The 14,518-nt window shown below is 46.1% G+C and overlaps 1 protein-coding gene across 3 annotated transcripts; it reads right to left on the minus strand.

Annotated features, from left to right (window-relative positions):
• Nucleotides 1–4,135: 4,135 nt before the first annotated feature.
• Nucleotides 4,136–14,117, minus strand: Zfp90 (ZFP90 zinc finger protein). Of its 3 annotated transcripts, none has more exons than XM_075977111.1 (5): nucleotides 13,923–14,107; nucleotides 13,641–13,707; nucleotides 9,857–9,983; nucleotides 9,472–9,567; nucleotides 4,136–5,931 (listed from the first exon to the last, which is right to left on the minus strand). In XM_075977111.1, exons 2-5 carry the CDS (start codon nucleotides 13,671–13,673, stop codon nucleotides 4,301–4,303), a joined length of 1,887 nt encoding a protein of 628 aa, XP_075833226.1. In that variant the 5' UTR covers nucleotides 13,674–13,707; nucleotides 13,923–14,107; the 3' UTR covers nucleotides 4,136–4,300. The 3 variants fall into 3 exon arrangements, with proteins under 3 accessions (XP_075833226.1, XP_075833224.1, XP_075833225.1); XM_075977109.1 differs by having other exon boundaries at nucleotides 9,857–10,058; XM_075977110.1 differs by having other exon boundaries at nucleotides 13,641–14,117.
• Between the last annotated feature and the right edge of the window lie 401 nt (nucleotides 14,118–14,518).

Genomic DNA, 14,518 nt, shown 5'->3' on the forward strand with positions numbered 1-14,518 from the left:
TCCAAGTGCATCGCTCCAACTTCCTTCCCATCATCCCACCGTTACTCACTCTGACTCCCCTGGGCTTCCTCTTCCTGCTTAGAAAGATCCTCATGACAGACTGAGCTCACCTGTGCTGTCTAGAATGTTCTTCCCATGTCCAACTGCTTCAAAAGCAAAACCCCTTGCCATGGAAGCCGCTTTACAAATTGTGGCAGGTGTTTTTTGTTTTTGTTGTTTTGAGTCAGGGACTATGTTTCCCTGGCTGGCCTTGAACTCACAAACATTCACCTCTCTATGCCTCCTAAGTGTGCGGGATTAAAGGTGAACACCACCATGCTTGGTAACACAGTAAAGAATGGCTTTGCTGAAAAACTGGTGTTTGAACAGAGACTTGAAGATGATGGAGGAAACCATTCATTTGCCGGGGTGGAGGGGAGAGTATTCTAGGTATAGAGGGCACCAAGTGCTAAGGACCTGTGGAGTGGGCCTCGCTCTTTTTCTATCAGGGGCGAGGATTTGCATCACTCTTTCCTCTGGGTCTCGGTCATTTCCTCTCAGGCGAAGATCGGTAGGATGGAAGCTGCAGAGGGTGGCTCATCTCATGAAAGTGGGGAAATTCAGGATCATTTGTAGGAGGGAAGGGATATAAGGAAAAAAAATGAAATAAAATAAAAGCCCTTAGGATGCAGGACCAGCTGTGTTCTTCCAGCTCCGCGCTTCCGGAGAACTGGAGCCCTCAGCAGTGCGCCAGCGCCCCCTGGTGGTCACCAGGAAGGCACATTTAGCGGCAGTCTGGCAGTGGGTGGACGGCTCCCAGCAAGTTCTCCTGCCCGCCTGGATCTCCAAAGCTGTGCCCTGTTCACTTGAGGTCTAAAAGCTTAATCACTCTTTTATTTAGAGGTTTTTGTTTGTTTTGCATGAGCCACGCTGTCATGAAGCCCAGGCTGGCCTCAGCTCACTACATAGTAGGAGAATGACTAACCTACCTCAACCTGGGCAACCCTGGAATTACAGGTGTGTCCCTTCATGCTTGTCCTAGCCCTGGGCGCTTTAAAAAGTACTTTTATGTTTGAGGCCCAGTGCTAAGTACATTACAGGTACTCTCACTTAATCCTCTTGGTCAACCCTGTTAGGTGGGGCTGTGGCAGCTCCCATTTTAAAGGTGAGGATGGGAGGAGACAGCTAGCTAGTGTCCACTGATTCCAGGCCCTCCTGTTTCTGAAAGGACAAGATTATGGCAAGAAGCATCTGAAAGTGCTAGCCATAGCCACATATCATGCAAGTGTTAGCCCCATGGGGGCTGTTAATATGCCCCTTTAACAGCAGGGGAAATTAATGTAGAGAACTTAGGTATTTGTCTCAGATCACACAGAGAGCGAAGAGGACCAAGCAAGAACTGGGAACATGGGGCTAAAGAGACAACTCTGCAGTATTAGCTGCTCTTGCAGTGGACGGAGATCCCATTTCCAGCACCCACATGGCTCAAAACTGTCTGTAGATCTGATGCCCTCTTCTAGCCTGTGTGTCTCCAGGGGCATGCATGGTGCACAGATGTATGCCCAGACCAAGCACCCATACATAAAATAAAAAAAATTAAAGATGATAAAAGAGAAATAGGAAAGCACTGAGCAGCCTTGGGCTTGTGCCTTTGTTCTGTTCATAACTGCTAAGTGTGCACCTAGGAGGTGCCCATCCCTGTGTGCAGCTCAGTGTGAGGCATGTAGGAGGCGGGGGGGGGGGAGAGGGAAAGAGAGAGAGGGGAGAGAGAGGGAGAGAGGGCAAGAGAGAGAGATAGAGGGAGAGAGATGGAGAGAGATGGAGAGAGGAAGAGAGAGTCATGGGAAGCAAAGCCAATAAGCAGCTTCCCTCCATGGCCTCTGCATCAGCTCCTGCTTTTAGGACCCTGCCCTGTTTGAGTTCCTATCCTGACTTCCTTCACTAATGAACAGCAATGCTGAAGTGTGAGCCTAACAAACCCTTTCCTCCCCAGCTTGCTCTTTGGTCATGGTGTTTTGTCACAGCAATAGAAACCCTAAGACAGACCCTGTCTTAAAAACAAAAACAAGGCAGAGTACCAGAGAGATGGCTCAGTGGGTAATAGCACCACTGCCAACCCTGAGAATCTAAAGTCAGCCCCTGGGACCCACATCGGGGTTAGTAGAGAGCTGACTCCACAGTTGTCCTGACTTCAACACACGCCCTGTGGCGTGCGAGCACTCAACGCATCCACAGACCTTGCACCACCCCCTGAAGATGGAGTTACATGCAGCTCCTCAAATACAGCATGGCTCTAGAGATGTCATTAAGACTGTACTTTTAGGCTGGATGGTGGTGGTGCACACTTTTAATCCCAGCAATTGAAAGGCAGAGGCTGGAAGATCTCTGTGAGTCTGAGGACAGTCTGGCTTACAGAGCAAGTTCCAGGACAGCCAGGGCTACATGGAGAATCCCTGTTACAGAAAAAATAATAATAATAACACTATACTTTTAGATGCTAAGAGCTATGCTTTTAGAACTAGGCAATTCCGGGGCTAAATGACAAACTTGTCATTGACAATATGATCAAAGGTATCGGCAGGTTATCGGCCTCTCCAACAAGGATAAAATACATAGAGGAGGCTTCTGTGGAATAATCCTTCTACATACTGTGTAATTTATGCTGTGATGGGTTTAATAAAGAAACTGACCAGCCAATAGTTGGACAGGATAAGGCTGAGCAGGAAAACTAGACTAAGGACACTGGGAAGAAGGGCAGAGTCAGAGGAGATCCAGTGTGTCTCCAAGGTGGTCTGGAAAGTTATCAGGAGCTCCTCCTGGGTGACAAGTTCATCATCCAGATGGCCTTAGGCCTTCAACCTTCTGCCCCTTTGTCCTTGTGGACTGGTGGCCAATGGACCTTGAGGAAAAAAAGGGACCCCAGAAATGTTCACAGTTATTCCAAAGTCATCGGCACTGTTGTTAACTGAACCCAAAAAGGTTCTGGAAATTCCCTCAGGATAGTCAGTTTACAGGTACGAGGGCAGCTTATCTCGTGTTTGCTAACAGAAAAGCAACAGAGCTGAAAGAGTTTTTGAAATAGCAGTATATTTTCTTTGCACACAAAAAGAACCAAAACATGTTGCTTCTGTAAGTGGAGTCAAAGATAAAGTTTACGGCTGTGGGTAATTAGGTTTATAATTCTCTACAGTAAACTTGGCAAAAAGAGAAAAAAGGGAAAGACAGGCACAGGGGCAGAGACAGAGAAAGGGGTGGGGTGGGAAGGCAGTGGAGAGGAAGCTCAGAGTCAGACCTTCTCATGAAACGGCACGACAAACACAATGAAAGGACACGTGAGCTGAAGAGGTGGTGACTGCCGAGAAAGAAGCACGTGTGTCACCAGTACAACCGGTGTCAGTTTCTACTTATCTGTAGCTTTGTAAGTGTCCAATAGGGGGCCTTACATTTGTGACAAATTTGCATATTCTTTTTGCCTATGATGTCTTTAGTCACTCCAAAATGTCCAGCCCACGGGAGTTCACAAGCCGTTTGGGTATCTATTTTAAAAGTTTTACTTTAAAGCTCGCTGAATTCCCAAATGTCCTCTCCATACCAGTGGTATGAGGCCAAAGAACCAGGAAACCAGCTTTTCCATTTAGCTTTGCTATTACAAGTTCTGTCCTACTGTGCAGCCCACTTCAGCTTTCGTTCCCCCCGTACAGAGAAGTGGTTGCGCAGGTGACTCTAATTCTTTCAGTGGTGACTTCCTGGACACAAGCTGATTTCCATGGTTTCAAGCTTCATGGAAGAGTTTTAGCCAAGCCAGGTGGTGGTGACCCACACACTTAATCCTAGCACTCGGGAGGCAGAGGCAGGCAGATCTCTGTGAGTTCAAGGCCAGGCTCCAAAGCTAAAAAGAAACCCTGTCTTGAAAAAAAAAAAGAAGGAGGAGGAGGAGAAAGAGGAAGAAGAAGAACTTGTTTCAGTCAAGTGAAACTATAATGTTTAAAATGTTTTGGCCACACTGAGCTTTCTTTCTTTTAAGCTTGTAAATAATAGGATTTATATACCAAGCTTCAAAACTTGGTGATTTCAGACATACATATTCAAAAGCTTTAGCAAGGTTGTACCATTTCTAAATGACTATGTAGTTTTATAAAAAGTCTGTAATCAAATATAAAAGAGTGGCATTTATTTAAAAAAAACCCTGTCTCTTGGCCCAGTTTTCTCCATATGCAGGGTACAAAAACATAATTATATTTCCAAACTTTCAGAATCCTGATACTAGATTGGGACAGTACTTTAGACAAAGCTTCCTACCCATTCCATAATTTTCGGTTTCCTACAGTTTATTTCGTGCATGAATTCTCTGGTGTTTAGTAAGAGCTGAGCTCCTACTGAAGTTTTTCCCACATTCCTTACAAGCATAAGGTTTTTCTCCAGTATGGATTCTCTGATGATCGTGCAGGTTGGTTTTCTTTCTGAAGGCACGCCCACATTCACTACATTCATAGGGTTTCTCCCCGGTGTGCGTTCTTTCATGCTGAATAAGGGATGAGCTCTGACTGAAGGCTTTGCCACAGTCGATACATTCATAGGGTTTCTCTCCAGTGTGGGTTCTCTCATGCTGGGTCAGTGAGGAGCACCGACTGAAGGCTTCTCCGCATTCGTTACATTCGTAGGGTTTCTCTCCAGTGTGAATTCTATGATGCTCTATGAAACTTGTGCTCCTTTTAAAAGCTTTCCCACACACATTACACTGGTAGGGCTTCTCTCCGGGCTGAGACACAGACTGCTCAGCGTCATAGGACGTCTCTCCAGCATGGACCCTCTGATGGTCCGTGAAGTCTGCGATGTGACTGAAGTCTTCCCCACAGTTATCACAATGGTGCAATTTCACTTCAGTAAGTGCACTTTCACCTTGAATAAGAGATGCATTGGGCTCGAAAGCCATGCTGAAATCGCTGCTTTGGTAAGGCTTGCCTCTTTTGTGAATCCTCATATGCTTGTAGAGGGATGGGCTCTGCCCAAAAGCCCTCCCACATATGCTACATTCAAAAGGCTTCTCTCCGGTGTGAGTCCTCTCGTGCTGGACAAGCGAAGAACATCTACTAAAGGCTTTCCCGCACTCCTTGCACTGGAAGGGTTTCTCTCCACTGTGTGTAACCTCGTGTTGAGTGAGGGAGGTACCATGCCTGAATGACCGCCCGCAGAGATTGCATCGGTAGGGTTTTTCTCCAGTGTGGATTCTCTGGTGTTGAACGAGGGAGGAACTGCGCTGGAAGGCTTTCCCACAGAGACTACACTGGTAGGGCTTCTCTCCTGTGTGTGCATTTTCATGCTGACCGAGGGATGAGCTGTGCCTGAAGGCCTTCCCACACACAGTACACTCGAAGGGCTTTTCCCCAGTGTGAATTCTCTGATGTTCAGTAAGCTGTGTTTTCCAGAGGAAGGTCTTCCCACAATCAGTACATTCATGATGTTTCCTTCCAGGATAGACGCCTTGGTCTGTACCATTGGGATAGGCATCATCTTTATGAATTTTCTCATGCTTATTAAGGGATGATCTGTGAATAAATGACTTTCGACATTTATCACATTTATAAGGCTTCTTTTTTGCAAGGACACTATTCCGAGTAACTAATTCTGAGTTACACTCCAAGTTATTTCCAAGTGTTTCACGTCCACTGGGCCTTACACTTGAAGGCATGACTAGTTGTGGGACCAAGTCTGTGCTCAATCTAGAGTCTTCGTCAAATTTATTTTGCTCAAGATTTGTCTCCAGAGTGGCTATTTCTTTCTGGGACGATGCCTCTGGTCCCAGACATCTCCCCCAACTTTCCTGGTGCCTCTGGATCCTGACATCCCAGGGATCTCCCTGTGTGGCACGTGACAGAACATCTGTACTGTGGGATCCTCCAGATGTGCCCTGCCGAAGACTTGTCGGCTTGGTGTCAGGCCTGGTCTTCCAGTCTAAAAGAAATATAAAGTGCAAAAGTTCCCAAATTCCTTTCAGAGCAAACAGAAGGCTACAGGACAGATGAGACTGCGGAAGCCTTATGCTGCGGGAAAGAGAGTGGGGTGTCAGTGAGTATTACGAATCCAGAGTGTCTGTCACGTCCAGAGAACAAGGCAAGCCCTTGTGAGTGGGGTTAGTCTGACAGGAAACAAAAGAAGAAAGGAGCCGAAGTGTGTGAGGTGCAGATGCAAGCAAAATAGAGTCATATTCTATCCTGTAGGTTTCCATGTTTCCTGTTCATTTTAGGGGGCATAACAAAAAAAGTACCTTTCTAATCCACCAATTTTATAGTTTCTTTAAAGTTGATTTCATAATTTCTCTATAGGGTCTACTGCCAAGGATGTACTGAAAAGATTCTTTGACATACTTGGGGGGCCATACCCTGTACTAAAAATGGAGCAAACTAAAGTTAATTTTGACCTTACATTTAGGAGTAGTTTCAATCTATCTGAGCTCTGATTCTATAGCAATCATCTTTCTTTTGTGTGTGTTTTTAATGTGTGTGATGTATGTATAACACTTATAGTAAAATAATATTTATTCTTTGTAGATGCTGAGAACTGAATCTGAGTCCTCTGCAAGAGCAAGTGCTCAAACCGCTGAGCCGTCTCCCCAGCTCCTCAATCCCTTCTCTTGACCGCGGATCTATTTCAATCAACAGATGTATTCCTAAGTCTGTTTTTACCACAGCATACTAATACTATAACACATTCATTTTTAGGTTCTAAGAATGGGAGCCTTTAGGGCTGGGGAGTCGGCTCAGTGTTGAAGAGCACTTGTTGCTCTTGCAGAATTCCAGGTTCGATTCCCAGCACCCACGTGCAAACTCATAATCATCTGTAACTCCAGTCTCAGAGGACCCAATGCCCTCTTTTCTGAGCTCTACGGGCATCAGGCATACACATGATGTATATACATACATGCAGGCAAAACACTCATATACATAAAACAATGAAATAAATAAATCTAAAAAATGGTTATCTTTAAAACCTAAGGGAAATGCCAGGCATGGTCACTTATACCTAGAATTCCAGTACTTGAGAAACTGGGGCAGAATAGAACATGAGTTTGAGGCCAATCTGGATACACGTAGGGAGATGCTTTCTCAAAAACAAAAACAAGGCCAGGCAATTGTGGTGCACACCTTTGATCCCAGCATTGGGGAAGCATAGGCAGGTGGATCCTTGTAAGTTCAAGACCAGCCTGGTCTACAAAGTGAGTTCCAGGACAGCAGCCGGGGCTACGTCTCAAAAAAAAAAAAGCAAAGCAAAACAAAACAAAAAAAACCAAACAAACCCCCACCCAAAAAACAACAACAAAAATGCTAGGGAATATGGGTTGAAAGGGTGAACACACTTGTCAATAGCAATAGGATTGTACATATAAGCATTTATTTTAAAAAAAACTGAGCCGGACGTGGTAGCACATACCTTTAACTTGGGGGGGGGGGGGTGGGCAGAGGTAAGCAGATCTCTGTGAGTTCAAGGCTAGCTTGATCTACAAGACAAGTTCCAGGAAAGCTAAGACTTTTACACAGAAAACCCCTATTCTGAAAAACCAAAAGATGCCTCTTCTCTGTGGGCTGTACACACATGGTGCACAGACATACATACAAGCAAGACACACATATATATAAAAACAAGTGGACAGGGTTTGAGAGATGGCTCAGTATTTAAGAGGACATATGGCTTTTGCAGAGGACCCAAGTTCAGTTCCCAGCACCCACACTGGGTAGCTAACAACTGACTGTACCTCCTACTCCAGAGGATCCAGTACCCTCCTCTGGCTTTGGTGGACACTCTACACAGGTACACATACTTCCTACTTTTGCATACATATTTAAAAAAAAGCCAGAATAAACATGCCCTGAGAGTCTTGTTTTCTTTTTCCAGACATGCCCTGAGATTTAAGAATAATTAATTAAAAACTTTGACTCTGGACTCAGGATTAAGTTCAGCAATACAGCACTTTTTAAAAAGAACTTGTGCAAAGTCCTGGATTTTATTCTCAATATTTCAAAAGTAAAAAGAAAGGAAACAACTCCAGTTACTGATATGCATACTTATTTTTCCAACTTCCTTTAAAGCGCATTAAAAAGGTAATTCCTACATGAGTAGACGAGGAGATATGTGATAAAGCAAATACCACACTACCAACAAATGTGATCATCTAGGCAGCTTTACGATAATTGCTGCACAGTTTTTTTAAATTTTTCCATATATTTGAAATTTTTATAATAAAATATTGGGAGAGGAAACACAGTTGAAAAAGTCCAATTCCCAAATACCTACACTTGCAACGAGAATTAATTCTAACCTCGTAAGGACAGTCACACACAATGACACTTGTAACTTCAGCACCTGGGACCTGCAGGGTGGCAAGTCTGAGGCCAGTCTGGACCACACAACAGGACACTGCTCACAAACAAAAACAAAAAACAAAACTCTACAGGCAGGAAAGGCTTTGTATTATTAGAATTCTTTTCAGTGGGTCACTTAATAAAAGTTTAGTTTTTGTTTTTGTTTTTGTTTCATTAGTAAAGACCTGGAACAGAATTTTTTCAAACAGTGTGCACTCACTGAGTATCAGTTTACTAAGGAGTGTACGGTTACAGAACACAATGTACTGAGGCTAGACAGAAGCTCCGTCACAGGGTGAGCTCTCTCTCTGTGAGAGGGGGAGAGGAGTGGGGGGAAGGGGAGAGGAGTGGGGGGAAGGGGAGGGAAAGGGGAGGCTGGGAGGAGGTGGAAATTTGTTTTTTTTTTCTTTATTCTTCTTTTATCAATAAAAAAAATTATGTAAAAAAAAATGAACACAGATTCGCTGGCTTTTGAACACCTTGCTTTTTCAAAAACTCTAACATGCTTCTTCTTCTTTCTTTCTTTGTTTTGTTTTGTTTGTTTTTCAAGATAGGGTTTCTCTGTGTAGCCCTGGCTGTCCTGGAACTCGCTCTGCAGACCAGGCTGGCCTTGGACTCAGACTGCCTGCCTCTGCCTCCCTACAGCTGGGCTTAAAGGCGTGACCACTGCCCAACTAACATGCTTCCTTTTAAACAGGGAAGGCAGTGCTGAGTCCTATAGAATGTGCGCTTAGAACAGCACTGTGATCCTAGGACCAAGATTCACCTTACACTAACTCTTTCTGTTTTATGGTTTTGCTTTGTTTAGAGACAGGACCTCACTAGAGCTCACAGAGATCTACTACCTACCTCTGCCTTCTGGATGCTGGCATTAAAGGGATGTGGAGGGCTAACTTCTCACTTAAGACGGTATAAAGCTGGGTGTGGTGGTACATGCCTATAATCCCAGCACTGAGGTATCTTTTCCCCGAAGACTTACTGCCAGTAGGAATGCCTGACTGAAAAAGAGAGACGTGCAGATTGTCACCCAGAAACAGTTTCAGATTCCTCTGCGTGTCGGACAGCTCCCAGGCCTCTCCGTGAGCTGTGCCACCGTCTACACTGATCTCCACGAGCAGAATTCTTATTCGTTTACCTGGACAGAAAGGTCTCTGGATTTCTCTCTCTGATATCCACGGCTCTTCTCCTTGCTCCAATTTGAAGATCACCTCTGGCTTGGACACCTGATACCCTGCTCATGGGTAAACAGACAAGATTTGGGTGTTTGATCAAGAAGACAGAGAACCTTCCTAAAAGTCAGTACTAGTCCTAGATCCTCGGGACCTCTGGACAGAAGAAAAGGTTCAGCTTAAGAAGGAATGCTAGTGAAGTCCCCTCTTCTGGGTCTGTAAAGCGACCTTTCAGGCTCACAACCGAGCCCTGGACTTCCTCTCAGTTACTAGGCTGCATGCACCAAACCTCAGCAACCGAGGAAGGAACCCTTGGCGACGTGGGAGCCAGTGGGGAAGTAGCCTCCTTACCGAGAGAGACCAGGTGGCTGTAGTTCTCCAGCATCACGTCCCTGTATAAGCTCCTCTGGGCAGGGCCCACGTGGTGCCATTCTTCCCGGGTGAAGTCCACAGCCACATCTTTGAATGTCACAGACTCCTGTGGGATCACAGTCCTGCTCAGGTAGGGATCAACTCCACAAATGCTCCTCCCAAAGTCAGGGAACAGACCTTGCTGCTCAAAGGGAAATGTTTGTCTTGAGACGCTGATTTTAAAGCATGTAGCTTGTCTGACAGGAAAGTCAAAGGGGAAATAGATCCCACAACCCTGCATATGCTATTCTGTCTCTCCTTTCCTTTCCCACCTCTTTATCCTGATGCTTTTGCCTCTCCCGGGCCAGGTCTGCAGACCTACGCAAACATGCCTAGCTTACAGCTCACACTCTCGTCCATCTATCTTGCTGTTTTCCTTTCAAACCAAACCTTTTATACGGTTGCTCATTCCTCACTGCTTTCTTTCCTTGCTCTGTTCCAGATTCAAACATGGGACTATAGCAACGAACGAAAAAGGATAAAAAATGACGGCCTTTCCCCTCCTAGTCCTCTTTATCTCCCCATGTGATCCTTCTCAACAGTTGGTGTGTATACTTGGAAGTCCTGTGTCCATGTCTTACTCACGTACTGCAGGCACACTTCATGAAACATCACACATATTGCTCTGCAAATTGCTTCTATGTATTTACTATTTTTTAAAAAAATATTTGGGGGCAATAGCTCAGTGGTTAAGGGCACTAACTGCTCTTCCAGAAGTCCTGAGTTCAATTCCCAGCACCCACATGGTGGCTTACAACCATCCATAATGAGATCTGGTGCCCTCTTGTGGCCTGCAGGCATACATGCAGGAGGCAGAACACTACACATAATAAATAAATCTTTAAAAAATTGTTCTCTTATTTATATGTGTATATCTGAGGGTATGCATATGCACTATGTTCACGTAGGAGGCCCATGGTGGTCAGGAGAGGGCGTCAGAGCCCCCAGAAGTGTGTGGTAGGCAGCTGTGAGCAGCCTCGTGTGTTTTGGAAACTGAACCCACGCCTTCTGTAAGAGCAGTAAGTGCTCTTAACTGATGAACCATCCCTCCAGCCCCTACTCATTTACTAATTTTTGAGAGAGATTCTCATGTATCCCAGGCTGATCTCAAACTCGCTATGTAGCGGAGGCTGAACCCCCAATTCTTCTGTTTCTGCTCCCCAAAAGTAGAAGATGCACCACTTCATCTTCTTTCTGTGGTGCTGAAATGGAAGCCAGGGCTTGGTGCATGCTAGGGAAGCAATCCTACCAACTGAATGCATCTCCAGCTCTACAATCAGATTTTTACATTAGGCTTTCTTGGGGATCATCCCACATATATTGTACCTTACATTGTTGAACTATTTTAGAACCCACCCCCCCAGCTGTATGTCAGGGTACCCAGTGCTGGTTTCTGCTCCAGATGATATAAATTCAAGCACCCTCCCCCCAACACTACTCCTCAGGCCACAGCTACACCCAATCTTGCTGGCCCTTGAGGACATCAAGCTGTGTTAAGAACCATAAGATACATGATACATTTCAAAGCCTCAGTAGGATAACATGGTTGAATACCCCATTAGTAATTTAAAGATACTGATTATAAATAGAAGTGATAATAAACCGAGTTAAATCATATACATTACTAAAATCACATTTCATATTATTTTTGCATCATGGACAAATAAGAATACTTTCTTTTGTCTGTTTTTCTCTGTGTAGCTTTGGAGCCTGTCCTGGAACTCGCTTTATAGACCAGACTGGTCTCGAACTCACAGAGATCCGCCTGCCTCTGCCTCCTGAGTGCCTGGATTAAAGGCTGTGCCACCACCGCCTGGCAACAACACTTTTTCTCCTTTTTGGATGATTCTAAGAGACTTGTACATCCTTGTGTTCACAGATAAGCACTAGGGGAACCAGGAATGTTGAATGCACAAAGTTGTTGCCAGGCAGTGGTGGTGCACGCCTTGAATCCCAGCATTTGGGAAGTGGAGGCAGGCAGATCTATGATTTTGAAGCCAGCCTGGTCTGCAGAGCAAGTTCTAGAACAGCCAGAGCTGTTACACAGAGAAACACTATCTTGAAAAACCAAAAAACCCCAAAAACATAAAACCACATTAGTATTTTTATCTAGATTGAATGTGATTACATGATACATATAGCAACTACAATTTTTAGTTTATTGTTAATTTTAAAATTATTTCATTTGGCTGGGCAGTGCTGATGAACACTTTTAATACCAGTACTAGGGAGGCAGAAGCAGGTGGATCTCTGTGAGTTCAAGGTCAGTCTGGTCTACAGAGCTAGTTCTTAGGACAACCAAAGCTACACAAAGAAACCCTGTCTTGAAAAACAAAAACAAAACAAAACAAATTATTCTATTATGTGTCTGTGCATGGGTATTTTGAAAAACTTTTTATTCCAACAAAGGTAGTTAGTCCAATAAAGGCCTGCACTATATTCCCCTGAACCTTCCCCTTTGCAACAATTAGCCAGTCTCGTCAGACTACACAGTCAAGCTTCAGTTACCGTGATCAGTTTCAGTCAGCACCTGCATGAGGGATAAGACAGAAGCCATCTTAGCAAACTGTGCTTGTTAGCTCATTTTGGGTTGGGTGCCCCAATTTTAGAAAACACATTGCCTTGCCAACTTCTTTCACTTTGTGTGGTCCTTTGTTCCTCGGTTCCTTGAGTTGAGATTTTTCTCTCTTCTGTTTCTAACAGTATGGTCACATCAGTGCGGGTGCTCAAGCAAGATGGAGGCCTTTCGCCCCCTCGGAACCAGATTATACAGCAGTTGTGAGCTGCCTGAGCTGCCTGGCATGGGCGTTGGGGTCCGAACTGTTCTCTGCGACAGCAATGTGTGCTTTTACAGTATGTGCTCTAAAATGGTGAGCCATCTTTCCAGCCCATCCCTATTTTCCCAGAGGTGCTGGGAACTGAACCTAGGACCTCACATACGCTAGGCAAGAGATCTACCATCAAGCTATATGCCTAGTCCTAACCCTTTATTCTAAAGAGAGTGTGGATTATGTTTTCCCTTAGAGACAGGGTTTCTCTGTGTAACAGCGCTGGCTGTCCTAGAACTCGCTCTGTAGATCAGGCTGGCCTCGAACTCACGGAGATCCACTTTCCTCTCTGCCTCCCAACTGCTGGGATTAAGGGCATGTGCCTTCCTGCCGGCACAGATCAGCCTCTTATTAATTAACCCGAGGCTGGGACTACTGAGGGAGTGCACTATTATAGATCTGTTAAAGGAAAAAAAAAGAAAGACAAGCGCAAGGGGCAAGAAAAGCTCGGAGCTAGTAGGTCCAGGTTTGGCTGTATGTTGGTCTTCGATTCAACACGGCCATCCTTCACCATCCTCTTCCTCTGACCATGGCTCATCTGCTCCCTGCTCATATGCCCCGTGGATGAGCCATAAAGCCTCACTTTTCTATCTTGTCGTCATCCTACATTCCTCACTGAAGAGTTCAAAGGACCCGCACAGCAATAAAGGTTCAGTGCCGAGGATCCCAATACATTCAGTTCTTCATAAAATCGCACTCCCCTGGTCCCCTCCACTACCAAACTACTCCATCCTTTCAGGAATCTTGCTCCACCCAGGTCTGGGCACTTTAAGAGGGATTTTCGCTAGACTAGGAGACTCAAAGCCATCAAAACTCTAGAACAATAACTGTCCCGTACACGTCCCCGGGGTATCGCCGGGTGGGATGCTCTGGGCGGTGGGGAAGGCTCAGCTCACCTGGGGCGTGACCATCGGAGGCCTCGGGGCCATTCCTGCCTCAGTGTGTGCTGGCTACGATCCGGGGCTGAGGAGAGAGGACAGGATCCACTCATCCCGCTACCCCGCCGCCCCACCCCTGCAGCCCTGCAGCCACTTCAGCCCAAAGGGCCGGAGGAGACCGCCTCCGCCTGCATCTCCCCAAAGGCCAAATGAAAGGCCCGGCCGCCTCGGGACAGTCCCTCCGGCCACGCCCAGTCCGCCCGCAGGATGGTGGGCGAGGCCGGGAGTCCAGCCTCCTACCCACGGCGCTGGGAATCACCGCCTCCGGGGCTTCGGGATCCGCGACCTCGGGACCGCCCCCCTAGCGCCCGCTGCAGTCTCTGTTCGCGGCGGTGCCGTCCTGCGTAAGGGCCAGCTTCGCAAACCTGCCTCCGCCACCACAGGGCCGGACAATGGCCTCAGCGGCGGGCACAGAACCGCAGTGCGCCTGCGCACACGGAGCCCGGCGCCCGCCCACCCGAGGCTCTGGAACTGCAATTCTTAGTTTATCCTTGTGTGCCCTGCCTGCGGACGTGCTCCGCTCCCTAGCGGGCGCTGTAGTAAAAACCCAAGAAAGCGGGCAGTGTAGGTTCAAAGTTTTTGTTTTGGGAGATTGGTGGCTGTGTGTGTGTTTTGGGAGAATGGGGGCGGTGTGTGTGCGTGTATGTATGTTTTGTTTTGGGAGATTGGGGGCGGTGTGTGTGTGTGTGTGTGTTTTGACTCCTTTCTTGAACTGCTAGAATTTTGCTTCATCCGTCTTTCTCCCAGACCATCCCACTTCTTTCATTCTTTCTTTTTAAATTTTGTTTGTTTTGTTGTTGGAGACAGGGTTTCTCTGTATATATAGCCTTGGCTGT

Source organism: Microtus pennsylvanicus, chromosome 6, assembly GCF_037038515.1.
Source record: "Microtus pennsylvanicus isolate mMicPen1 chromosome 6, mMicPen1.hap1, whole genome shotgun sequence".
In the NCBI taxonomy this organism is placed as follows: Eukaryota; Metazoa; Chordata; class Mammalia; order Rodentia; family Cricetidae; genus Microtus; species Microtus pennsylvanicus.